At 53.3% G+C, this 26,419-nt stretch overlaps 1 protein-coding gene across 5 annotated transcripts in view; it reads left to right on the top strand.

Moving 5' to 3' along the window:
• Positions 1-253: 253 nt before the first annotated feature.
• ZNF423 (zinc finger protein 423) overlaps positions 254-26,419 on the top strand; it is a 344,771-nt gene continuing 318,605 nt past the window's right edge. Inside the window, exons 1-3 of one of the 5 annotated variants that reach the window (XM_041766234.1) lie at positions 254-672; positions 1,001-1,032; positions 2,424-2,550. In XM_041766234.1, coding sequence (XP_041622168.1) covers positions 2,472-2,550 — 79 coding nt within the window. In that variant the 5' untranslated portion in view covers positions 254-672; positions 1,001-1,032; positions 2,424-2,471. Of the gene's footprint in view, positions 673-1,000; positions 1,033-2,423; positions 2,551-10,357; positions 10,468-10,686; positions 11,477-26,419 lie in introns of those variants that run through there. The other 4 variants (XM_041766233.1, XM_041766235.1, XM_041766236.1 and 1 more) reach the window with 4 other exon arrangements.

Below are 26,419 nucleotides of genomic sequence, written 5' to 3' on the forward strand. Positions count from 1 at the left end.
ACCCGAGCTCGCGGCACACCCGGGCCGCTCCGCCCCCAGCGCGGGGAGCTGCCGGGGCGGGGTGCACGCTGCGCTGACCGCCCGGCCCGCTCCTGGGGCGGCCCCAGCACCCGGCCTCCCTGGTGCCAGGGGCGGGGGAGGGGAGGGGAAGGGGACCCGGGCTCTTCAGATAATGAAGCAGACCTGCGGGGGGTGGGTGGGGGGTCGCAAACCGTCCGCCCGGGACCCAATCCTACTTAAAAACATAATTAAAAATACTTAAGCTGGTTGCCAGGATTTAAAACACAAAGAAAGGCACACAGAGCAGCGGCGTGGTAGCTTCCCACCTCTTTGCAAGGGTGTTCTCCTTGGAGCCTCTCCAGGATCCTGGCGTCATCCGCCGGGTCAGCTTTGCTTTGGAGACGGCCGAGGGAGGTTGTGAGTCCCGCTAGATTCCTACCGGACCCGAGGACCTGGAGTGCCATGAGTCAGGCCCTGGGCTAGACGACCCGCATCCCTCAGACCCCCTGTCCCCCTCCACGGGATGTTCCAGCAGGCCCAGGACCTTTCTGCCTTGCCCAGCTGGATCCCCAGCATCTGGCCCCGTTCCTGTCACAGAGAAGACCCCAGAGGTTGCAAATAAACATTTGCTGGGTGAAGAAAACAAATCCTTACATTTACAGATAGTAAGAGGTAACTTTTTTTTTTTTTTTACATTTTATTTATTTATTTGAGACAGAGCATAAGCAGGGGTGGTGGGGGTGGTAGTGCATGGGGTGGGGTATGGGCAGAGGGAGAGGAACAAGTGGACTCAGGCTGATCAGAGAGCTGCACCTGGGGCTGGGGGCCAGGACCCCCAGATCATGACTGGAGCCCAAGGCAGACGCCTAACCAACTGAGCCACCCAGGCACCCCAAGAGGTACCTTTTCTGAGCATTATCCTAACTGCTTTATGTACTGTCTTGTTCAGGCCTCACGATAGCTCTGTAAGGTAGGAACCAGCATATCCTTGTTTTCACAGATGGGGAAACAGAAGAGGCACAGAGAAAGGAGGTAACTTGCTGGAAGGCAGGGGAGCCGAGAATACAAAGCTGGCTGTCCTCTTTCGGGTTGTCCCGTATCAGTTTTACCTATCACTAAAAGAAATGACATCCTCACCCCACCCGGTAACCTCAGGATATTTGGGTCTCTCATCTTCTCCCCTAACACTTCTCTGCCACCTGGTATGGCAACTGGGGGCTGTGGCTTCAAGGGTCAGCTCTGCCAGTAGTTGGCAATGTGACCTTGGGCAAGTCGTTCCCCCTTAGATATCAGAAAGGTGCTCCCATCTTTGGAGGTGTGTGTTTGGATTAGATCATCTCTAAAGCTCTGAATCCTGTGGCCTTTATGGGAGCGGAGGTGGGGGTGGGGGGTTGCTGATCTTTCATTTTCTGCCCTTGGCAAACAGGCTCTTCAGGAGTCCTTGGCTTAGCCGGATGGTGGCTCTGCTCCCAGGGGCGGGAGAAGGTTTGGAGTGCTGGCAGAAACTTCCTGAATTTCCCCTAGCTCCTGCTGTGGCCTTGGCTCTGGGTGGGGGCTCCAGGGCCTCTCCCAGTGGGTGCCGGAGGCTGGAGCCGCCTTTGTCTCCCGCAGGAGGCCAGCCAGGCGGCTTTGGCTGCAAGCGGCCCCTGCCCAGGCCTGGGAGATGGTTTTTTTCCCTGTGTGCTGCAGCTGGGACCGTTTATAATAGGAAAAAAAGAGAATGACCAGGCCAGCCGGCTGGAAAATAAAGAGACTTAAAAAGAAAAGGGCTAGGCTGTTCTTCTCCTGTGGAGGCTTTGGTTAGGCAGAAAGTTTTAGTTCCTTTCTGAAAGGCATTTGGGCTTTTGAAGTCCCCTGCGGGAGCTCCCTCTGGCCCCTGGGAAGCCAGGCCCTGGCATGTCCCAATGTGCGTGGCCAGGATGGGGCCGGGGCACTCAGAGGAGGCAGCAGCAGGCCCTGGGAAACACTGCAGCAGGCTGGGCTCACTGGGGCCCCAGCCCGGCCCCCCTCTGCTCCCAGCCTGAGCCCTACCACCCTGCTTTGGGGGTCTTTCACCTGAATTTCCTCTGCTGCCTCTGGCTTTGAATCCTGGCCTGGTGCTAGGTCTGGGAACTAGAGAGATTTCACAAACGGGGCGACTGAGGAAAAGGGAGGGTTTGCTTGGGGTAAACCTCAGGGAATATAGACGTCTTGAGGGCCTGTTGTGTGTGCTTTGCCTATCAATATTAACATTAGCTAATATTTATTATGCCCTTGTAGCATGGAAGGGCCCAGTTAATGAATCCAGGGACCTAACAGATAGAAAGGGACAACTGTCTGCGAAGGTACCTCTCCCAGCAACTGCCTTACCAGCTCTCTTCTGGGGCCTTTGCTGGTTCCATTCATTGCAAATGAGCTCTCCTCCTTGTCTGTCCACCCCTCAGCAGGGTCACACACCATATCCATCACTGAAGAAGGACCACAGTCAAAACATGACATTTATCAACCAGCTACTATATGCAAGGTCCTGGGTGCCAGCTCGTTTCATGCCCTCTGCACATCCTGGAGCAGGTCAGTGGTGACGTTATCTTATTGCACACTACCATCCCATGCCACTGGCATTATTCTCCTCATTTAATTCATGACGTTGCTATGTCCTGGGATGGAATGCCAGACCCTTTTGGCTCTAGAAGCTGAACCCTTTCCTTGGTACTGTGCCCTGTCTGCTTAGAGCCTGCCTCTGGCTTCTCTGGTCAGCTTGCTTCTCCAGCCACAACCACTGGGCATGAAGCGAGCACCATGGGGTGCTGGGGGGGTACATATCAAACTCCCCAGGTCTTCCTTGAAGTATGTTCCATTGTAGTTGGGTGGGCAAAGAATTTTACCAATCCACCTGTGCTGTCCACTAGAAACCCTTTATGTGAAGATGGTTGTTTGCACAGAGATGTGTTAGGCGACTCCTCTACTGTCACACGGATTGGTGATCTTTCTCCCAACACCATCGCTAAGTTCTGAGCATCTGCAGGGCACTAGCAGGGGGGAGCTGGGTAGACTCAACCCTGCCTATCCTGTGTCTCTCCTTCCTGCCCATGGGTATGGGGTCACCAGCTATATGTGCCAAGTACTGATACCACACATAGTAGTGTTTTTCTGAAATCTCCATGGCATTTCTCTTAGTCCTGGGCACCTAGTAGCTTCTTTTCATGACAGTGTGTGTGTGTGTGTGTGTGTGTGTGTGTGTGTGTGTGTGTGGTGGTGGGGGGGGTGGAGGGGAGGTTAGAAGGAGAAAGGATACATGCACAGGAAACAAGCAAATATCAGATTTGTGTGTGTGTGTGTGTGTGTGTGTGTGTGTAAAATGATCTAAGCTAGTTTGGTCCTGCACACTCTTAGGTCCTTGTTGGTAATTAATAGTGGCCACAAAAGAGGTGGGAGAGGGTCTGCTATTCTCATGTAACTTTTCTACCAGGTGAGAGTGAAGGCAAGTCCCTGACCAGATCTTGCCACACACACCGGTGGTTAATAAAACAGTACCACCTTGGACAAAACAGTTCCTGTAACCAGCTCAATGAAGTCCCAGCATTCTGTCCTTTCAGGTTATCTAACCACTTCTGGCATGAAAGGTGTGCTTGGGATGCCCCCCCCCCCATCCTGCCCCCTGGTCACAGTCCTAGGCAGGATTCTGTGTCCTCTGCTGGGTATCATGGAATCCATTCTGGCTGGACATGGACCCCTGAGTGATCAAGCCAGCTGTCCTCTGGGTACAGGTGACCCCAGGCTCAGTGGATCTGCATTCCCTGTTTAGGCGAGGTGGAAGTGTCTCTAGATCATTTCGCTAAAGCACATTTTGAATGTCTTTAATTTCACCAACAAGAGTTCATTTGTTTAAATCTGCCACATTTTTTGATACCCTGTTTGCAAATTAGCAAAACATTGGTTGCTGGTTGACCTACAGATGGCCAAAGGTCTTGTGATGTGTTCCAGAGTGTGCCCTGCCTGATACAACCACTCCTAGTTAAAACGTACGAAACTGGGCACCTATCACATTCATTATATACTGAATTGTTGTTTCTTTTCAAGAATCACAGGTGTTGGAAAAGAAGTCTTTTGAGAGCACAAAGCAACAAGTGATCCTGAGTCCAGTGACCTCAGGCATGTGTGTGCCACACACCGGGGCAGTTAGAGGTGGTCTGGGGAGATTCTCAGAGCCAAGGCCAAGAGTTTCAAGCTTTCTGAGGGTGTGAGTCCACTGGGACCCTCCTGCTAAGTTGGTTTCTTTGCCGCCTTGTGGGTGTTCCCTGCAAAGACTGCTGACACTTGAAGAATTAAATAATTATAATAATGATGATAAAATAGAAATGGCTTTTCCAGCTGAACAGAAACTGAAGACAAGGAGGTTCCCACACCCGTTGTATTGTTTTTGGCACTGTACTCCCAAAGCCCCCGGGAGGCAGATGTCTGGGCTCTCTGAGTCGTGGTCATGGAAGGGGGTGGGGGAGGCAATGGGGACCTTTGGAGAATTTCAGGGGCATCTGTGGGGACTTCCCGCCCCAAAAAGCCAGGCTGAGAACTGAGCAGGGAAAGGGACTTGTCTTGTCTTACTCTGTTTGGAAGCCTCAGAAGCTTCAAGAACAAGTCCTATAAGAGGGACCCTCAATGTTGTAAACACCCATGTAGAGGCCACTGCCTGTTAGCAATTGAGGGGTGCCAGGCCTTCTCCTGATGGTTTGACCTTAGTACCCCCAGGACAGGAGTGCCCAGAGAAACCTGGATGCCACGAATAGGTGGATCATGCTAATAAAACCACAAGGCAGAAGACAAAAAGGAAAAAAAAATCATATCCACTCAAACACAGATTCCCTCTCAATAGACCTAAAGCTGCTTGAAAGCTTCTAGAAAGCAGGGGCATGTCTGTCCATCTCTCAAGGGAACACCAGGGGAGGAAGGGACTTGTCAGTGCAAGGAGGAAACATGCCAGTTGTGCAATAGGCATCTCCCTCTAGAAATGTGGTTGACCTTGGGGGGTGTTGAAGGTGAGAGGAAAGAAGGAGAGTGGAGGCTGGAACATGGCTGTCAGGGCTTGTGGCTTTACCCTAGGCCTGACAGGCCGTACTCACTAATATGAAATCCTCAGGGCAGCCTCTTGAGATCCACACTATCTGCATCCCCCTTTTGCAGATGGGTAAATGGAGGCCCAGGAAGTCCCTTGCCTGAAATTCTGAAGCCAGACAATGGGGAAGGCTGCTGGGTTGGAAGATGGGTCAGATGAGCTCATCAGCCCGGCTGTGACTACTGCCTCCTTTCGTTCTTCGCTTGGACCTGCGACAGCCTCTCCCCAGACTCACTCAGCTTCCCACCTCAGACCCTTTACACACACTGTTCACTCTGCCAGGAACTCTGTTCTCTCCCCTCTTTCCTGCCTCCTTCCTCCTCCTCCAGGCTCTCAGCCAGACCACCACTGTGACCCTCTGTTTTCTGGCCTCATTTACACTATATTTTTCCTTCTTAGGATTGTTCAAAAACTGTAATTAAATAATTATTTATGGGGCCATTTATTAAAAGTCAGCCTCCCCACTAGAGAACCAGCCTCAGCAGGGAGAGCCTGTGGTCCCTGATCGTTGCCTCCCCTTCGGTTTTGGCACACAGTAGGCACACAATCAATAAACACATGTTGAATAAACAAATGAACAAAGGAATGGACTTGTTTCCTGGGGGAGACCTGGGGGGGGCTTAATCTTCCTTCCCCAAAAGGACTCTTCCTTATAGCCAATGCAAGTTTTCCCAGTAGAGAGTGTGACCTTCGGGTAATTAAAAGGTGAACAAAAATCATAAATTCTATATTGTACATATTCCAGTGATTGTTGTTTACTTGCAGGGTGTGTGTTAATGTGTGCAAGGGTGTGTGTGTGTGTGTGCACGCACACGTGAGCCCTTGCGGATGGGGAGAAGGTGGTCATTTGGTGATTTACTGCAAAGCAGCTCTTGAACAACTGGAGATCCTTCAGGGATACTAGTTCAGAGGCCACCAAGGGAGCCCTACCTTATTTGACTTCCCTGTCTTACCTTTTGTTGGCCACAGCACCCCCCTGCATTCACAGGATGACAACCTGCCTCTTTTTGAAACTCAAAAAGGAAGCCTCTCTTGCTGTGGGTCTGGGAATGCATCATTAGGTGTGTGCAGAAAAGGTGGGGAGACAGCCCTTTGGGTGGGAGGTGCCCACTCCTGCAGCCAAGTTATGACCTGGAAGGAAGGTGCCTGTTTCTTTTTTTTTTTTTTTTTTTAAGGCGCCTGTTTCTGTGAGCAAGGTCTCATTTGTTTTCAAAAACATCAATTTGTAATTTCTGTTGCATTTATGATGGTGGCTTCTTTCAGTTTACACAGGATGTCCCCGGCCCCTCCTTGGGGCAGGAGCAGCTGTCCACTTTGTGGATGAGGAAGAAGAGGCCGGAGAGGCCCTGCTCACAGAGGAAGGGCCCAGACCCCGGGCACACTGATGGAAGTCGGGCAGGTGGGGGTGTGAAACCCCACCAGCAAACGACCTTTTTCTGGTCCCTGGTCGCCAGGGTGGTGAGAAACAAGGCCTGCCCTGCCCTCACCCAGTGCCCCCTGAGACCCTTTTGGTAGGAGCTCCTGGCTTTTTGCTGCTCTGGAATTTACCTTAAAACAGCATTTTTCTGGAAGGAGTTAAAAATGAAACAAGCTTCAGAGAAAGCGGGGCCGGGCTGAGGCAGGGATGAGGTCAAGCTCCCACTGCACCCTGGCTGCCACGGAGCTGGGGGGCGGGGGGCAGCGGACAGGTCCTGCGGGGGAGGGGGCAGGGGGGCGGGGGGCGGGCCGGAGGCGAACGTGTGCGACTGCGACGTGCGGGGAAGGGGTCCAGAAAACTTTGTGCTCTTCTCCAGGACCCGGGCCCTGGTGGATCAGCTCGGAATCCGCTGCCGCCCGCCCCCCATCCTGTTACCCCACCTCTGGCCTCGGGGGCTTCCGCCGTTCCCGGCGGGTGGAGAGAAGGCGCCCCTCGGGTCTCCCACCCCCCCCGCCGACCCCTCCTCCCCTCCAGCACCCCCCTTCCCCACCGCGCCGCTTTTGTCCGTCCCCTTCTCTCCGGCTCCCGGCTCCCGGCTCCCGGCTGGGCGAGATCCGCGAGGCCTCGGCCCCCCAGAGAGCCAGGGCGGGCGAGCCGGGGGCTGTTCTCGCCCCTCCCCCGAGGAGAGGCAGCCCGCGGCGGGGGCACCCCGGAGCCGGGGCCAGCCGCCCCCCTCCCCCCGCGTGTGCCATCTGCCGCCTGTCAGCCTCTCTCCGCGGGCCTCGATCCCAGGCGCCGGCGGGGGGGGGGGAGCTGCTCGCTCGGCCCCTCCCTCCTGGCTCCTTCCCAGGCGCCTCGCGGCCTCTGCCCTCGCCTTGGCCCTTGGCACCCCCTCCCCGCCGGCGCGGCCGTGCCCGAGCTGCGAGGGGCGGCCCCCACCGCCCCCCACCGCCCCCGGGAAGGCCAAGACGTTGCACCCTCCGGGACGGCAGCGCTGGGGAGGGCGGCGGCCCGGGGTGGGGTGTGGGCAGCGCCAAGTGGGCGCGGGGGCTCGGGGCCTGGGTCTCAGTTAGGGGACACCCCTGTCCGGCCCCTGGCTCCCTGGGGATCCCCGCCGCCTCCCGGGGCCGAGGTGCCCGCCTCGGCGTCGCGTTTCGCGGGTCCCCCGACTGTCCCCGGAGGCGGCCTAGGGCGCGACAGCTCGGCCTCCCCGCGTCCCGGCCCCCGCCCCGCAAGCCTCAGGCCTTCCCCGCACCCGCCGGCCCGCGCCCGCCGGCCGCGGGGGTGCGGGGGCGCGGGGGCGCGGGGGCGCGGGGGCGCGGGGTGGCCTCGACCTCCGCAGTCGGCGCAGCCGGGGGTCGCAGCCCGCAGGCCGGGTGGGTCCGCGCAGCGAGCCGAGCGGGGCCGGGCCGGGCGGCGGGCGGGCTGGGGAGCGGCGGGGCGCAGGCGCCCTGCTTGGGGCGGGCGCCGCTGCCCGGCCAGCCCCCGCGCGGCGCTCGGCGGGCAGCGGGTTTTTCCCTGAAAGGTTGCCCTGGGTAACTCGTCTCCGAGGGGACACAGCCCTCCCCTCTCCGAGTGGCAACTTATCGATCCGCGAGATTGATAACCCCCAGCGCCGCGCCGCGCGCCCGCTGCGCCCTCCCAGCTCTGGGGCGCGCCGGCCCAAGGTGGCGCCACTCGCCCGGGAGGGGGGCGGGGTCGGGGCCTCTCCCCCACCCTGGACCCGGCCGCCTGCCGCTGGTGGGGGAGGGGGAGGCTGCAGAGGGTCGGTTTCGGGGAGTCGCCTGCCCAGGACTTTCCCTGCGTCTGAGCGCTTCCCGGGCGGGCTCTGAGGCCGAGCCTCGGTTGGCTCGGGAGTCGCAGGGACGCGAGGCGCCCCCTGGTGGCCGGGGCAAAACTTTGGGGGAAAGCGGGAGCAGGTTTCTTTTGTCAAGCGCGGGGGGGGGGGGGGGGAGGCAGTGCTACTGCAACGTTTTGGGGGCGAAGATGTTCCTTTTATTGTCTTGACTAAGAAATGCGCACCCAGGCGCACCGTCCGTACAAATATGCAGGTGTGGGGGGCCGAGAAGAGTTAGCTCAGTGGTGGGAGAGTTTGCAGATGTGGGGCAGGGATGGTCTCCAAACACCGACCGGTGGGCAGAGTTCACGAGGGAAAAGCCGAGTTCGCAGATAATTCATGTGCGTGGGGCATAATTTGCGGAAGTGGCAGTGCTAGGGCAATTCACCCCAGTGGCCCCCCCCTCTTTTTTGCAGTTTGCGATGCAAATTCATCTTGGCAGCACGCGTGGGCCCTGGTTCCCTCCTCCCGCCCCGGGTGCCGCGGGCGCCCAAGTCGGGGCCCCGCGTGCCGGTGCGGTGCCCGCGCCCGCGCCCGCGCCGTGCCTGCCGCCGCCGCCGCCGCCGCCGCGGTCCGGGTTTTGCGGGCGGCCGGAGCTGTATTTCCAGCGCTGTCCATCGCTCGGTGCTGTTGGCCCTCTCTCCGTCTGATCCGAGCCGGAGCAGTGCGGGGCGCCCCACGGGATCAGAGCGCTCCCCCGCCGGGACTCCGCTCCTCACATCCTCCTGCTGGGACCCGGCTACATTTCCAGCCAAGCCTGGCTTTATTATGTGTCTCTGCAGTGCAGCCCCAGCAGCCGGATCGGGAGGAGGAGAGCCAGCGACCACAAAGAAGACAGGAGCGCAAGGGAGGCTGGCGGGCGGGCCGGCGCCGGCTGGAGCGCGGAGGAGCCGGGGCGCAGCCGCCGCCGCCGCCGCCGCCGCTGCCCGGGAGGACGGGAGCCCGGCCGCCGCCTGCTCGTCCTCCTCCGCCGCCGCGGCCGCCGCCTCCCCCCTCTCCGAGCCCCTGGCCCATGGAGGCAGCTAGCGGGGCCGGCGACTTGGCACCGGCCTGGGGATCGGCTGCGCGCCGCGCGCTGAGCACCGCAGCCCGAGGGCAGGCAGCGGCGGCCCGGCGCACGGGCTGAGCGATGCCCGGGGCACGGGCGCGCCTGCCCGCCGCCGCCTGAGCGCCCCCGCGCGCCCCTTCCTCCTCCGGGGGGCCGGCGCCGGACCGAGCCGAGAGCCAGAGAAGGGGGCGTGAGCCAGGGGCCCCGAGCTGCGGCTTCCGAGCCACTGCGGCCGTTTCGAGCCCCCCCCCAAGTAGGCTGAGTTGAGGGACACCCCTCCCCATCCATCATAATCTCCAAACCAGGCGTTTGGGCATTTTTTAGCCATTAATATTTATTATTTTTTTGTGCGGCAGGGGGTAATTTGAAGGCTTTTTTTTTTTTTTTTCCGGGGGGTGCTGAGCTTCCGCGCTCCCGACCGCCTCCCGGTCTCCACCCCCCCCGAGACCCCCTCGACTCCAGCCCCGTCCCCCCTCCTCAGATGGGTTCATTGTGAGCTCCGCACCGGGCTGCGTGGCCGGACGCCTGCAAACTTTGCACAAAAATCCGGCAAGGGGCGGAGGAGGAGAGGGAGGAGGAGGGTGAGGGTGGCGGTGGGGTGGGGGAGGGAGGGAGGGGGCCGCAGGGGCCGGGGGCCGGCGGGGGGTGGGGAGGAGGAGGGGGGCGGCTTTTTTTTTTTTTTTTTTTTTTTTTTTTTGCATAACTCGGCTCGGCCGAGTGGCCTCCGGACTCCCCGCGCCGCTGGGACCGCCGCTGGGACCGAGAGCCCCCGGCTGCCGCATTGCAACAGGCAGGGCCCCGGCGCGGCCCCCGGGCCTCCCCCCGCCCCCGAGCGGCCTCGGCCGGCCCGGGCCGTCCCCCCCAGGGAGGCCGCCGCGGACCTACGATCCGCTCCCCGCAGCCGCCGACCCGGCTGCAAAAAAAAAAGTTTCCGAGAGGCAGGCGGCGGCGAAGGGGGAGAAGGGCAGCCCGGAGCGGCGGGGGGCGGCGGGGGGAGCCGGCCGCGGAGGGCGACGGCGCGCCGGGAGCCCCGGACATGTCCAGGCGGAAGCAGGCGAAGCCGCGCTCGGTGAAAGGTGAGCGAGCGAGGCCCGGCGGAGCGCGAGCAGGAGCGGGCGGGGAGGGCGGGAGCGAGGGAGGAGGGACCGGCGAGCGGGCGGGCGGCCGGGGACCCGCGCGAGCGAGCCGAGAGGCGGAGGCGGCGGCGGAGGCGGAGGCGGAGGCGGAGGCGGAGGCGGAGGGGGAGGAGGCAGCGGGAGCGCGAGGCGGCGGCGGCGGCGGGGGGGGCGCGGCGGAGCCCCCCGGACCCGCTCGGGGCTCGGCGCCGCCGCCCGCGGGGGGCCCGGGCCTGGGGCGCCGCCGAGGGGCTCCCGCCGCTGCCGCCGTGCGGGCCCCGGGCCCGCGTGGCCAATCAAGGGGTGCGGGCCCGACTTGGCGGGGATTGCGAATCTCGGCGGCGGCGGGCGGCGGGCGGGCGCGGGAGGAAGGAAGGGGCGGGGGCGGCCGCCGGGGTCCCGCAGCTCCGAGGCCGCCCCCGCCGGGCCGCGGGCCTCGCCGCCCCGGGACGCCGAAGCCGAAGGCGGCGGGCAGAGCCTGCGCGCCCCGGGCGCCCCCCCGTCCCCGGCCCGGGCCCCCGCACTTCCTGCCTCCTGCGCCGAGGCCAGCCGGGCCGGGAGCCGCCGCCGGGAGCTCATTGTCTGCGCAGCGCCGGCAGGACGCGGGGCCCCGGGGGAGCGCTGCGGCCGCTGCGCGCGCGCCTCGGCGGAGGGCGCCGGGGACCCGGCCCGAGCCCTCGCGCCCCGGCCCGAGCCCTCGCGCCCCGGCCCCAGCCGGCTCCCTGCGCCGGCCCCGGGCGCGCACGTTGGGGAGGACGCCTGCACCGGCAGCCTGCGCCCCCCCGCCCCCCGACTCCTCCGCTTCGCTTTCTGTTTCCATCCAGGGCCCCCGGCTCGAGTGGGCCCCTGGAGAGCGGAGGCCCCAGGGAGAGGCCGCGCGGGCGGCGGAGCCCCTCCCCTGCCCCCCTCTCCCCGCAGACTGGCCTCCTCAGGCCTCGCCTGCTGCTTTGTCCCGGTTCCAGCGCCGCGGGTGGGTGCCCGGCCGGGCCGTCGGGCCGAGGGAGATGACAGAGGAGGGGCAGGATGAGAGCTGCTAGGTCTCTGGAGCCGAAAGTCCCGAGGCTCTTGTCCTCTCCCAACTCCCCTGATGACCTCTGGCCCGAGCCCAGTTCTGCTCTGAAAAGTTCATTTCCTGGAGGCCTGCGCGGGAAGGCGCTGGGGCCCCGCTCCCTTCCTGCCAGCCTTGCTCCTGGCTGGAAAGTCTGCGACTGAATCTGGCGAGGAGGGTCCCGAGACACCCGCCATTGCCTTCCTCCTAAAGTCCCAGCAGATTCCAGGGCGCCTGGCTGAGCAGAGACTGTCCCTGTCATCTTAGAAGCAGACCAACTCCGTCCAAACTCTCGCAAGGCAGCTGCTCCCTTTCGTCCTTTTTCCTTGAGAGAAGTTGGTCTTGTTCCCCTCACCGGGGCAGACATCCCAGTCTGGGATAACCTGGCCTGCCCCGCAGAATTGGGGATCCCAAGGATGTTCTGATCCGGGCGCAAGGAAACCAGAAGAATCCCAAACAGGGGACTGGCAGATGGCAGATAGATGTTTGTCCTTTTGCTGAATAGAAGGGGCTCTGTGGCTTGAGATAATATTTGATTTCTTTTCTCTTTTCCCTGGCTCACTGCTCGCTCTTTCAAGAGCCACTTAAGGTGGCCCCGAAGAAAATGTAGGCTCGGGATCTGTGGCTGGGAAAACAGTTTTATTTAATTCAGGCAGTTGATTTTGAGTGAACTCTGTGTATAGGAGCAGGTTTTGTATAAAGGAAGTTGCAAAGCTTAGCTACCTGTCACCCCAATCCCTGCCTCCAAACCTCCTTATTTTAGAAGGCGAGACGCAGAAAGCAAAGGTAGAGCAATTTGCGGTGAACAGATGGGTGGGTGTTTCAGAGTTGCTCGGACCTAATTCTAAAACCACTCGGTGTATCTCTGAGAAAGACTCAAGAGTTGGTCTCAGCCTTTCATGAAATGAGCCTTGACGTGATTTTTAGTGAGTGTCTCTCTTTAAATCTATATGTGGGTATGTATAGCCAACACCTCAAACTAATTGGTGAGGGAAAGACAGCAAAGTGAGACCCAGACCAGTGGAGGCATTTTGAGAAGTCTTGTAAATATCAACCAACACAGCGCCTTTCTGCCCTTGGAGCATGAGGTCCTCTGTTTCTCCCTGTGGTTCTTTGCATTTTCCAGAAGCAGCTCCAACCCTCGGCTCTCACCATCTTGCCTTTTATTCAGTTTACTGGGGTGAATAGGGTGGAGACTCGGCCACTTATCAAGGGAGGAATTAAGAGAGATGATAATTTGAATAGATAAGAGTTTCAGCAGGTGATGGATTTATTGCATTTCAAGAACTGCCTCCCCCCTTTCTCAGACAATATTCAAAAGTGTGTGCTTGAGCGTGGACAGCTCCACACCAGGTGTTTAGAATGACAAGGTCTTCACCTTTAAAGATGCTTGAAGGTGCTTCTTAAGGAACGGTGGTGCCTTTTACATTTTATTTTGTTTTATTTTATTTTGCCTCCACTGCTGTGTGTCAGGGCTAACGTGGAGGCGTTGCGGACTTCTCCGGGCCCGCGCATTCTGCTGTGAGAGTCGCTTGACTGTAATTCGTAATTGATCTCGGAAATGTGAAAGCCCATAGCAGGAAGGAAAGACAGAAATATAACAATTTCTAATGGATGCCCTGAAAGTGTGATTTGAAAGCCCCGGTGTTGCTACTTTGAAACTCAAACAGGCGTGGGGTGGTGGGGTGGGGGTGGGGAGGGGTGGGGGTAGGGGGGTCTCATTTTCCACTCCCCGACATAACCTTCCTTCTGGAGTGGGGGTCACCTGTCCCCTCTGGCTGTTTGTCCTTCTTTGGAAAACCCAGCTCCCAGGGAGGCCACCCAGCAAATAGGGAACAGGCCAGGGCACTAGAACAGGGACAGAATAGCCTCATTGGTTTTCCAAAGCCTTGTGATTAAAAACAATAATGATAATAACACCAAAACCCCATGAATGTTACAAAAGTCACATTTTCTGACCGATTTTCCCTCCCTACACCATTCTCCCCCCTTCCTGTCTCCTGGTGGTGTGGTGTGGCAGTTGTGAGGTGATTTGTTTCCTTTGATAATTTTGGCCTCATTCTCCAGGGCTGTTCTCATCACTTCTCACTGATGTTATTTTGGCTGATGATATCAGGTGACTTGGTAACCTGTCTCCCTTCACCCGCGCTGCCTCTTCAGATCCACGAAACAGCCTCTTTATTTATGTATACGGAAATTAATACATCTTTTTTTCCCCCCAGACTCAGCTTAAAACTTTTGAATGATTTTAATACTGTTGATTTTTCCCATCTAGCAACTGCCTGTTAATTACCGTTCTTATTATTAATTAGCTCTCAGGCGGTGTCCACGCACCCCCCACCCCAGTCAGCATCCCAAACTAACCCCCCCCACCCCACCCTGTGACTTCTCTGCGCTCCCCTCCCCTTCTCTGTCCTCCTCTCCTGCCAGCCGGCAGCTCCTCAGAAAGTCCATCTTAGAAATTTGGTGGTCTAGGGACTTGGGAACAGTAGTTCGCCACTGCTTGTGTTTCCATGGAAATAATTGAGATGTAATAAACAGAGGCGTTCTGAGGTTACAGGTTTCTTGATTCAGCTGAGACCACATACAAGTGTAAATTGTCGAGATTTGTTTGGCTAAAGGTACGTGATCTTGTAGGAAGGGCAAAACAGATCCTTTATAGGTTCTTGAAACTCCTACGTGGATTGAGCAGTGACATTTAATCCTAATTTTTAATCCTCTCCCTCCTCTATCAAGTCACCGACTTCCAGCCAGTTGGAAGAGCCTGTCTTACTCTAGAAAACATCTTTTATGGCTAAGTGATTGCTGTTTAGATTCTTAGACCCGTTTTCTTGCAAAAACTTAATTAGTGATAAAATAACTGTGTGGCAGGAGGACCCTGCTAAACATCTAACCATAGGTGCCCAGCGTGCATTCATCACGAAAAGTGCAAAAAGCTGGTGACTTTACAGTGGTAAAGTAACTCGGTAGAACCGGCCAGCCCTGGCACTGTTGTGGTGTGCTACGGTGTGTCAGCAGACGAGGAGGGAGAAACCAGAGAGAGGAAGCAGGAGTACAAGCATCTTTGAGCACAGTGTTGCTAGCTGGAGACCAAAGGGGGATCCGGTTCAGTCTAATAGAAAGTTGCAATAATTGCTGTATCGGTAGCCAACTCTTAAGCTGGTGGCTGTGGAATTCTTCCCCTGATGTAGGATTTAATAGTCTGGCAATTAGATGCATTGATTTCTCTTAACTGTTCATTTGGATGTGTAAACGAAAGGAACCTGCCACTGAGGCTGATGGTAGGGGCGTGCTGGCTGCCTGGCTCTCGGAAAAAAGGCTGATGGAAGTGGTGGTAGGAGGATAGGATTCTTCAGGGCGGTTTTGAGGCCGGTTCCCTCCTCTCTTCGCATTTCTGCTTGTGAAATGAATAGCACCTGTTGTTCAGATACTGTTTAAAAATAAACAGTTAAAAAATAAACCGAGAGCGTTTACAGTTATTTCTGAAAAGTAAAACATCTTCCCTGCTGCAGATGCTTATAGAGCAGCAGCTCTGTCTTTGAGTGGCCGGACTCACATATTTTTGGCAGGTGGTCTTTTAGGTACCAGAGGGAAAAGTCACAAAACACCTTTGCCCTGAGTTCCAAAGAGACCCCCTGCTGGAGATGGAGTGTCTCAATCCTCTCCCATTCCTCTCCCCCCACCTTACACCCCCCGCACCCTGCCCCCATCCCCGCCTCCAGAACACCTCTTAACTCCCTGCTCCTGCACCTGCAGGGTGCTGTAGGTGGCACCAACTTTTGACATACAGTCATCAAAAACTCTTTGTTGGTAAGCAAGCAGAAGATGGCTAGCTTTCCTGACTGCCTCTCCACCACCACCACCCCCTATTTTTAAACTAAACTGAATGGGGATCCCTGGGTGGCTCAGCGGTTTGGCGCCTGCCTTCGGCCCGGGGCATGATTCTGGAGACCCGGGATCGAGTCCCACGTCTCCCCGCATGGAGCCTGCTTCTCCCCCTGCCTGTGTCTCTGCCTCCCTCCCTTCCCTCTCTGTGTTTCTCATGAATAAATAAATAAAATCTTAAAAAAAAAATAAACTAAACTGAATGTGTACATTCAGTTAACCCTTTTGTCAAGGCTAAGGTGAATTTACCTTTCGCGGACCTTGTCTATGATAGACTAGTGTTTGCAAAGAATATTAGCCTCATGTCTTGAAAACGTTTGCCGTGGATATCAGGGCTTCTTTCTTATCTGCGGGCCTAGGGTAATTGCAACAGAAGAATACCTTGAAAATTGTTAGTGGGCTCCCCATTACTGTGGGTAGCCAGGGAAAACTTGGATTGGCAAATCTGACAATTTCTGCAGCTTCCTGTCAGCTTGCAAGGGCATTTTGTGCGCACGTTAGTCGGGAATCAGAGTAGTTTTGCACCCAAAATGGACTAATTAAGCCTGGGTCGGTTGTATCCCAATTGAAGTTTTCAGCGCTGTCAGCTGCCTCTGCCTACCGTGGGAGAGGGAGGGTGGAGTGGAGTGGGGGAAATGCTGATGGAAAGTTTTGATTCATAGCTTACCTGCCAGGATCGGTGGCAGCCAACGATTGGGGTTGTACACTCAGTAAATAAAAATACTTTACCTCTTTGAAGGAGCGCCAATTAGCTGATTGCTCTGTGTGGCTGTCTTTAAGGAGAATGCTGTTTTACCCATCTTCTTGTACAAAGGTTTGATTTTTAATGTCTTGTGAAAAGGATTCTCTTTGTCTTGATTGATGTCAGGAATAAAAGCATGATGGTAATATCCCTTTGAAAGCTATTGTATTGTCAGCCCTGGCTGACAGCGGGAGGGCCTCCCAGCGTTATAGATTAGTGCTGTGAAAACACTGACATTTTCTTTGTTACGTTGCTGTTGTTCTACTTGCAAAGTCAATTACACAATGTTGGAGCTCAGTTACCGAGTTGACTTTGGAAGTAGCAACGTCTTTCATTCTCATCTTAAAGATATAATTTTCCTTTGTTGCTGTTGTTTTGTTTTGTTTTCTTTCTTTCTTTCTTTCTTTCTTTCTTTTTTGGCCTGCCTCCCGCCCCCTGCACCCCCTCCCGACCCCCCCCCCAAGAGTCTGAACGTATTCGCCAGGCAAACACACTCTAGTTTCAATTGTGACAAGTCAAATTCAAAGATTGCCACGTCATTATCTCCGAATTCTTCTGCTCATTCACATTTCAGTGGCTTCTTATTGATATAGTGACTACAGCAGCCAAGATACATAAAAAACCCATCAAATGAGATTACAGTGTTGATAATATCTTATCAAGTGGGTTGTTCTCTGGATTTGGGATCCTTGCGGTTGGCAGATTCAGAGTTTTCTTTCTTTTTTTTCCAGTGGAGTCTGACCTGGGCTGAACCAGGTTCCTGGGTTGATGGAACCCCAGCAACAGTGTTGTTGTTGTAGAAGATTCATACGCATTCTGATCTGAGAGGCTGGAGCTGTTGAGCTCTGGAATTAGAAAACCCGAATGACATTATGGCAGGGGTGGAAGGGGTCTCCTAAGAGACTCCTGTCACCCATCTGTCCCCCATTGAAGATGGGAGACTGGGATTCTAAGGTGGTCTACATATGCATTTACCGAGTGCCCCTGGACCTGGCAGTGATTTGCATTCCCATGTATGTGTGTGGAAGGGAAGCAAGGCTTGGTAGGTCCAAAGCTGAAAATGATCGGGGTGGATGTTTTATATATTCATCCTCTCCCTTCCCCTTCACCCCAGCCTTGCCTTCTCCAGAAAGAGAAAAACCTAACTTCCTTAGTTCTCTGAACTGGCCCCAAAGAGGCAGTTTCCTGAGAAAGGTCAGGGATCGGGGATGATGCTGCCACTGACTCCAGATGACAGGGACCCATCAGGAAACTCCGTCCGAGGACACTAATTGTGGGCCCCCGAAGTTATTATTATGAACCACCAGACAAGAGCCTATGCTCGCCAGCAATTTGTCAGGACTAATTTTGTTTTTCTCCAATAATTGAAAATTAATGTCTTGAAGTGAAAGCAGATGTTCATGCCATCTTCTGAATTGGGATATAAAGTGGGGCTCTGTAGATGGGCTCACTAATTTAACAGCAATTTTCCTCTCGGCTAATGGGGGTGCTGAGGCTGCTGTCACCTAACGGTTGGGGTGAGAGGATGAGAGAGAGAGAGAGAGAGAGAGAGATTGGGAGAGAACTGAGCCCACTTGTGCAAATTCTCCTGTCTGGGGTGCATGCGGCCAAGCCCTGGGAAGGAAGGTGTGGTGGGTGTGCTCGTTTTAGAGGGAGAATATGTCAATAAAATTTTTCCTTGAGCTGTGAAACTTGGACCATTCCTCGTTTTGAATACTTATTTGCACAAGAAGTATTTATGGAGATTATGGCATGGCATTATGCTAGAAAAGGTAAGGGGAGCCTTGATCCTCTGGGAGAGCATGGATTCCTGCAGAGAGTGGACTGTCAGCTACATGTTGGTCACCTCCCCCTAACGAAAAGCTGGTGAAAATCGCATTTCTGGGGCTCCTGGCTGGCTCAGCCAGAAAACCATGCAACTCTTGATCAATCTCGAGAATTGTGAGTTCAAGCCCCACATTGGGTGTAGACATTACTTAAATAAGTAAATGTTTAAAAATTGCGTTTCCCCAGGCCCAGATGCTAGAGATGCTCACCCAGCTGGTCTGGGGAGGGGCTCAGAGCTCTTCATTTTTTTTTTTCCCTTTTGAAGAAAATTGAGATGAGACATACATAACCTAAAGTGTACCATCTTAACCCATTTCTAAGTGTATGGTTCGGTGGCATTAGTACGTTCACATTGTTGTGCAACCATCATCACCATTAACTTTTCATTTTTAGGCAGCACCCAGCTAGTGGTGGGTTGGGGGGGGTCTGAGCCCACCACCCTCTGAGGAAACCACCCAGTTCAAGGGCTCCATTTTCTGGGGTAGATAGGAGAAGAAGGCTCAGAAGCTGAAGGCACTCTGGAAAGCTGGCTCTAGTGTGAGAAAAGAGATTGGTGTGCCCAGAGGTAGGGCAGGGCATGAGATGAGGGGCCTCATCGGGGCTGGTGGCAGGGGGCAGCACAGGGGGATGCTTAGCAGCTGAGTGATCTGGTGACCAGTGTCATGATTAGAACATTTGTTCTCTCTCCTTGGGGACAGTGTTCATTTGGGCCTGGCTGGGTGTGAATTTGTCCTGTGGCCCTGGCAGGGCAGATCCTCACGACACCCATACCTGCCTGCCAGGACCCAGATAGCCCTCCCTGGCTCTCCTGGCTCTGGATCCTTCAAGAAAGGGAGGGACGGCAGTTCTGGAACCACCTAGTTGCCTGGCTTTCCAGTTCTGGAGGGCCGACCACCTCCATCCGGCCTGCGGGTCTGGGCATTGCTGACACTCGTAGTGTTCTCCTCCTTGGAGATGCCAGGCACCTTTCTCTCCCCTGGTTTTCTCTGTAATTGAAATTTGTCCTTTCGTTACCTGGGCATGAATTATTTTTTGCAGTGTTGTCATTCCCTATCCTGCTGTGAGGTTTATCTCTTCTGTTGATCCTAATTAAATAAAACATACTGTTCACCTAACTCCTGTTGCACTGAATTTTACCTGCCTGAAGGCAGAGTGATGGCCATCTGGGCTTGGTTAGGGAGCAGGGCATGGCTGGGGAAGAGAGCTGGGGTGGTAGTGGCCCCCACAACCAGGCTGGGTGTACCCCCTTGGCCTGGGGGCTGCAGGACCTTGTAGGCACCAGCAACAAATAGCGTATTTCTAGTTCATGAACCAGAGAAAGAAATGGCTTTGTCCCTACCCGCTGGGGCTGCAGGTCTGAACCTGGGGAGAGAAGAGACAGCCACCAGGTCGAGGGAGTCTCCAGGGAGAGGGGGAGGGTGGAGAGTGGGTTCCCAGAGGAGGGGAGATGGAAAGAGGGGGCAGGCTCCTGTTGCCTGGGGTGGAGGCTGCAGAGTGCGGGACTCTCTGGGGAGCAGTGAGCAGTGCACACGTTCTGGGTGCCCAGGACGGCTCTGCAGATGCCGTGTGCCCCTCAGGGAGAGGGTGGCCAGCCAGGAGCCTGCCCCATATGTTGGGAAGATTCAGACTTTCATTCCTTTTGCCTTTGAACTTCTTGGACTCCTGCTAGTGCCAGGTTGAAAAAGCACCTGGAGGTCACTTCATTCAGACCTCCTTGGGTATATTTGTAGCATCCTTAGTTTCATCCAGCCTCCCCTTGTACACTTCCACTCTCAGGGAGCTCACTACCTATATGCATTTTTAGCTTGAGTTTCATTGTTCTTCTTTCCCTTAAATCCATAATGTAGGGTGCTTTGGTCCTAGTTCTGTCTCTGGCCTTAGGGAGTAACTCAAATCCTCAGTTCCCAGAGCAGCCCTATTGAGAGTTGGCAAAGCCTGCCTTGCCCCACTCATTCAGGGGCAGGAAATCACCAATGGGATATGGTCAACCTGGTGGTCTTCTGGGACCCCATGCTCATTGGTAGACGCCATTGACCTGAGCTCCCGAGTCCTTGTGTTTATAGAAGATTTCTTACGTGAGTGAGTAGATGTGCAAACTTTGAGGGGATAAATAACTGGGTGGGTGGGTGAATGAGTAGTGGACAGTGACTGAGTAATGAGCAGATGTACTCCCAAGTGAATGAGTGAGAGGAGGATCTGACTTGGGCTTATCACTCCCCTCTCACTCCTGCCCCTTTTCCCAGCATCTTTGTTGGGGTCATCTGCCCCCTCCACCTTCTCCAGCCCCTGTTCCTGTTCAGGAAGTGAGATGCCCCATTCTGGAGGACTGGGGGCCCTCATACCCCTTGCGGTTGGGTGGGGATGGCTTGTGCCTATTCTTCCCTTCATCCTCACCTACCCTGTGGGTTGCAGCAGTCTGCTGTGAGCTTGCTGCTACTGGTGATCCAAGGCTGTGTGCCAAGCATTGGGCTAGATTGTAAAACATTGTTTTTATTATTTATTTTTTAAAAGATTTTATTTATTTATTTGAGAGAGAGAACGAGAGAACACAAGCAGAGAGAATGGCAGAGGGAGAGGGAGAAACAGGGTCTCCGCTGAGCCGGGACTCTGATGCGGGGCTCCATCCCAGGACCCTGGGACCACGACCTGAGCCCAAGGCAGATGCTCAATCGACTGAGCCAGCCAGGTGCCCTGCAAAAACATTGTTTTTATTTTTTTAAACATTGTTTTTAAATGCTAAAAGCAATATGACACTTTCATACCAAATTCTCAATAAAATTCTAAGCAAATTCTAGTACTAATTCAAAACAAAACAATTTTTCATTGGATAAACTCCCTATTTCATCCCCCCTTCCCGCTACATGGCCCAGGGGGGCTTCGGATTGGACATTTTTGAACTGGTTCGGTGTTGGCCAGGCCTATGCAGCCCAGCTTTTATTCAGTTGCCTTTGAGACCTCCTCCGTCTTTCAGGGACCTGTTGCCCCTGAATAGCACTTGGAGTGAAGGATGGAGTTGTGGGAAGTTTGCAGGAGAGAAAAGATGGGACATGTTTGCAAGGGAACCTGGCAATTAAATATAACTCAGAATGAAAAGGAAAGATCCCCTTCTGGCTGAAGGCCTGAGTCAAGAGTGATTTATTTCTCTCTGGAGTGTGGGAGTTGTGGGTTGGAGGAAACATGTTCTGTGATCTTGGGCAGGACAGCTCCCTCTATGGGCCTCAGTTCCCCTGTCTATGAAATGGGATGGAACTGGTTGGCTGAGCTACCTACCTTAGATGGTTTAGGATTTTAATTCCTGGAACATGAGAAGAGGGAAACATAAAAAGCTTTGGTTTTATTTTATTTTTTTCCCAAAGATTTTATTTATTTATTCACGAAAAACACACACACACACACAGAGAAGCAGGCTCCGTGGAAGGAGCCCAACGTGGGTCCCCAGGATCAGGCCCTGGGCTGAAGGCGGCACTAAACCTCTGAGCCACCCGGGCTGCCCAAGAAGCTTCGGTTTTAAAAAAATACAGGCTAGGGGTGCCTGTTTGGCTCAGTGGGTAAAGCATGCAACTCTGATCTCCGAGTCATGAGTTCAAGCCCTGTGTTGGGGTAGAGTTTACTTAAAAAAACAAATAAATAAAAATTTTTTTTTTAATTTCAAATTTTTATTTAAATTCTAGTTAGTTAACATATGGGATAAAATTGATTTTAGGTATAGAACTTAGTGATTCATGACACCCTGTGCTCATCACAACGAGTGCCCTCCTTAATACCCATCCTCTGGGATGCCTGTCAGTTCAGTGTCCAACTCTCGATTTTGGCTCAGGTCATGATCACAGGGTCGGGAGATTGAGCCCGAGCCCTACAGAGAGCCCAGTGAGGGGCCCAGTGCTTAGGGGGAAGTCTGCTTGAGATTCTTTCCCTTTGCCCCTCCCCCTGTGAGTGCATGCATGCTCTCATTTAATGCTCTTTAACGCTCTCTAAAATCAATCTTACAAAAAATACCTGTCACCACCCCCCACCCACCTCACTCCACTAACCTTCAGTTTCTTCTCTATAGTTAAGATTTTATGGTTTGCCTCTCTCTCTCTCTCTCTCTCTCTGTCTCATTTTTTCTCTTCCTTTGTGTTTATGTTTTGTTTTTTAAATTCCACATATGAGGAAATCATATGGTATTTGTCTTTTTATGACTTACTTATTTCACTTAGCCTAATACCATCTAGAACCAGCCATGTTGTTGCAAATGGCAAGACTTCATTCTTTTTACTTTTTTAAAAATTGTATTTATTTATTCATGAGAGACACACAGAGAGAGGCAGAGACATAGGCAGAAGGAGAAGCAGGCTCCCTGTGGGGATCCCGATGCAGGACTGGATCCCAGGACCCCGGGATCATGCCCTGAGCCAAAGGAACATGCTCAATTGCTGATCCACCCAGGTGCCCCAAGATTTCATATTATAAAAATATATAAAATGTATAAATATTATACATTTGTAATATAATACATGTTATTATATATTTTATATACAATACATGTTATTAAATATATAAATAGTTATTTATATAATATAAATATACCATGTCTTGTTTAACTATTCATTAGTTGATAGACATTTGGGCTCAAAATAAAAAGTATTTAAAAAAAGGCTAGAAAGATATTGTTAGGTCTTATCAATTGTTACTTTGTACAGTCCACAGAGTGAGAATTCTGAAGAAGCAGCTTTAGGGAATCCTGTGCAGGGCACCTGGGTCCTGCCTCGCTCCAGACCCTTTTGAGTACTGAGGGGAACATCAGATAAGAGAAGTGTCAAGGGCTTGACTGTAATGTTGGTGTCTTTGCAGGTGTCTGAGAGTTCAACTGGTGATGTCCTTGGCTCTTTGGGCTTTGGGGGTTTTGACAAACATCATGGAAGCAGGTTCTCTGGTGCTTCTGTAATCTGGGAACAATGTAGGGAGAGGATGACCGGGTCCCACATATGCCCATCCAAAGCAAGCAGCATGGCCAACCTTGACCCTTGGGGAGGATACATGGAGGGACTTCCCTGTGCCAGACTCTGCCTTCAGCTCTTCTCATGTGTTCGTCTGGCTGTCGCCTCAGCTCTCTGATCTTAGTTTTACAGAGGCACAGACAAGCACAGAACGACCTTTTTCAGAGTTAACGGTTAGAGGTAGCATACCAAGCCAATAACCACGATCTTCATTTATAACTGCCCAATGGGCTGGAAGAAGCAACAGAGAAGCTCATGCTTTCTCTGGGGTCTGGAGAAATCCTCAGACTCTGGGCCAGGAGAGGGGGCCATGGGTAAAGGCACAGGAGTTCTGCTCTGCTCCCCATGCATCTGTGTAACCTGCCTTTTGGGGTATCTACATTCACATCTTAAAAAAAAAGATTTATACATCTTAAATAATTTAATCCCTTTCTTCCACAGAAGTAAGTAAGCACTGTTATCCACAATTGTCTTTGCCCCCAGACCTTTTTATGTGATGCATTTACACAAAAACATATGTATATATACCCATACATACGTAATTTTAACCCTACATAGCATGATATACTGCTTGACTATACTTTCTGTTAGGTGCTATTTTTAAGTAGCAGTGAATTTCCAATCTTGGTTGCACATTAATATCATCTTAGGCACTTCAAGGAATAACATTGCCTGGACCCTACTACAGATCAAACAATCCAGAGCCTTCGAGGATGGGGACCTAGTCGGTCGTTCGTTTGTTTGTTCCTCCCTTCCTTCCTCCCTCCCTGCCTTCCTTCCTTGCTTCCTTCCATCCTTCCATCTTTCTTTCCTAAGCTTCCTAGGGAATTTGAGTGTGCAGCCAGGGTTAAGAACCGTTCATCTAGGAGATACTGCCATGTTGGTATTGTAGATTTACTACACCTGCCATCATTCTATAGAATGGGTGCACCGGAATCTATTTACAATTCTCTGTTGATGGACATTTAGTTGTTTCTAGTTTTCCACTGTTATAAATAATGAAGCAGGGAGCTTTCTCGTTTAAACATCTTTGTGTTTCTTAGGCTAAATTCCTAGAAGTTAAATTGTTAGGCTGAAGGGTAGTCACTTGAAAAATTTGATAGGTATTTTCATATCGCCCTCCACAAAGGGTGTACCGATGCAGGCCTCTCCTAACTCTTGCCCACGTGCTGGTGTGTTCTTTTTTTTCTCCTCCTCCTCCTCCCTCTTCTCCTTCTCCACCTTCTTCTTTCCTCCTATTTTCCTTTTGCCAATCTGACAGGCAAGAAATAGCTTGTCTTTTAATTTATATTTCTCTGATTACTAGCTGGGCTGACTATTTTTCTTACACTTATAGACTGTTTTTATTTATTCTTCAGGAAGGGGCACTGCACTGAATGTGGAGCTTGGGGGTTTGGGCATTTCTTTCCCTCGGTTAGTTCTTCAGTCATGTCTCTTCTTCCTTCCAACCATCTATCCATCCATCATTTGTTCATCATCTACCCATCCATCATCCATCCATCCATCATCTATCTATTCATCTATCCATCCATCCATCCATCCTTCGTCCATTTATCCATCACACATCCATCATCTATCCATCTATCATCCATACATCTATCACCTATCCATCTATCTATCCCTCCACCCATCCATCCATCTATCATCTATCATCTGTCCATTCATCCATCACCCATCCATCATATATCCATTTGTCATCCACTCATCCATCCATCCATTATTCATCCATCATCCATCCATCTATCATCCACCCATCATCATCCATCTATCCATCATCCATTTATCCATACATCATCCATTCATCATCCACCCAACTGTCCATTCATCCATCTGTTATCCATCCTTCCCTTTCCCTTCCCTTCCCCTTCCCTTCCATCTAAATCCTGAATATTTTATCCAGGCGAGAATCTTAGCCCCTGCTCCAAGGAGGATGCAGAGATGAACCAAATGGAGGCCATGCCCTCCAGTAGTTCACAGTCTGGGGAGGATATAAGACCCTGACCACAAAGTGAGATAGGGCAGCCTAAGATGGATGTGTAGGATAAGGGCCAAGAGAGGTTGGAGGGGTTCCTCTTTTTTGTCTTTTAAGTAATCTCTACATCCAATGTGGGGCTTGAACTCATGACCCTGTGATCATGAGTCACATGCTTGAATGACTGAGCCAGCCAGGCACCCCTGGAGGGATTCTTTTTGATGGAGGGAATCAGGCAAGATCTGGAAAAGGGATAGTGTTTGATTTGGACCCAGAACAACACCAAGAACAGCTACCATTTAATGAACACAACTTGTATACAGGCACTGGACAATGCATTTTACAGGCAGTATCTCATTTAATCTGGACACTCATTTCTGACCATTCATGTGGGGGCTTTGACTTTTTTAAAAAAGATTTTATTTATTCATGAGAGACACATAGAAAGAGGGAGAGACACAGGCAGAGGAAGAAGCAGGCTCCATGCAGGGAGTCTGATGTGGGACTCCATCCCAGGACTCCAGGATCATGCCCTGAGCAGATGCCTAACTGCTGAGCCACCCAGGCATCCCATCAGGCTTTCTTATTCATGAGCAATAATGGATCTTAGAGAATCCTCAGCTGAGCTCCCTTCTGATGTGAATGATCAGATTTTCTCAGAGAGGGCAAGTCTGATGTCCAAGGTCATATAATGACCTTGTGGCAGAATTGTGCCCAAGGGCAGGGCAAGGAGAGGGGGGCAGATCTTGCTGTCACTGTTCCAGGGCAGATCTTACCTTGGAAACACCTGGGACCACTCAGCTGTTGGGGTGTGGGTACCTGGGCTCCCACCTACAGCCTCACCATGTTATTGGAAAGCTTCAGCTTCATTTGCTGTGAAATGGGAGCTCCACTCCCAGGAGAGGTGTGAGGGTGAAATCTCAGGAGCGGTGAGGAAGGAATGGCCATCCAGATGGTTCGAGTGGGATCATACTTGGGGCAGCCTAACTTTGCCATTCTTTCTCTCTCACTTGTATATTTGTGCTGGAGAATGCACTGCCAGAGAAAATGGGTGGGAAAAAAAATCTAGCTTTGAAACTGTCACCTGCTGGAGTGACCCTCCCCTCTGGGAATTGCCAGATTGTGAATGAAGCTTCTCCATCCCTCATGTCCTGTCCATCCCACCAAGGACAGTTGCCTTTCTTTCTTTTTTTTTTTTTTTAAATTTTTATTTATTTATGATAGTCACACACAGATAGAGAGAGACAGAGAGGCAGAGACACAGGCAGAGGGAGAAGCAGGCTCCATGTACCGGGAGCCCCACGTGGAATTCGATCCCGGGTCTCCAGGATCGCGCCCTGGGCCAAAGGCAGGCGCCAAACCGCTGTGCCACCCAGGGATCCCGACAGTTGCCTTTCTTAAGGGACACATTGACCAGGCATACCAAAGGGACTGCATGGGAGCCATATGCCCCAGAATGG

This window comes from Vulpes lagopus, chromosome 8, assembly GCF_018345385.1.
Source record: "Vulpes lagopus strain Blue_001 chromosome 8, ASM1834538v1, whole genome shotgun sequence".
NCBI classification, from domain to species: Eukaryota; Metazoa; Chordata; class Mammalia; order Carnivora; family Canidae; genus Vulpes; species Vulpes lagopus.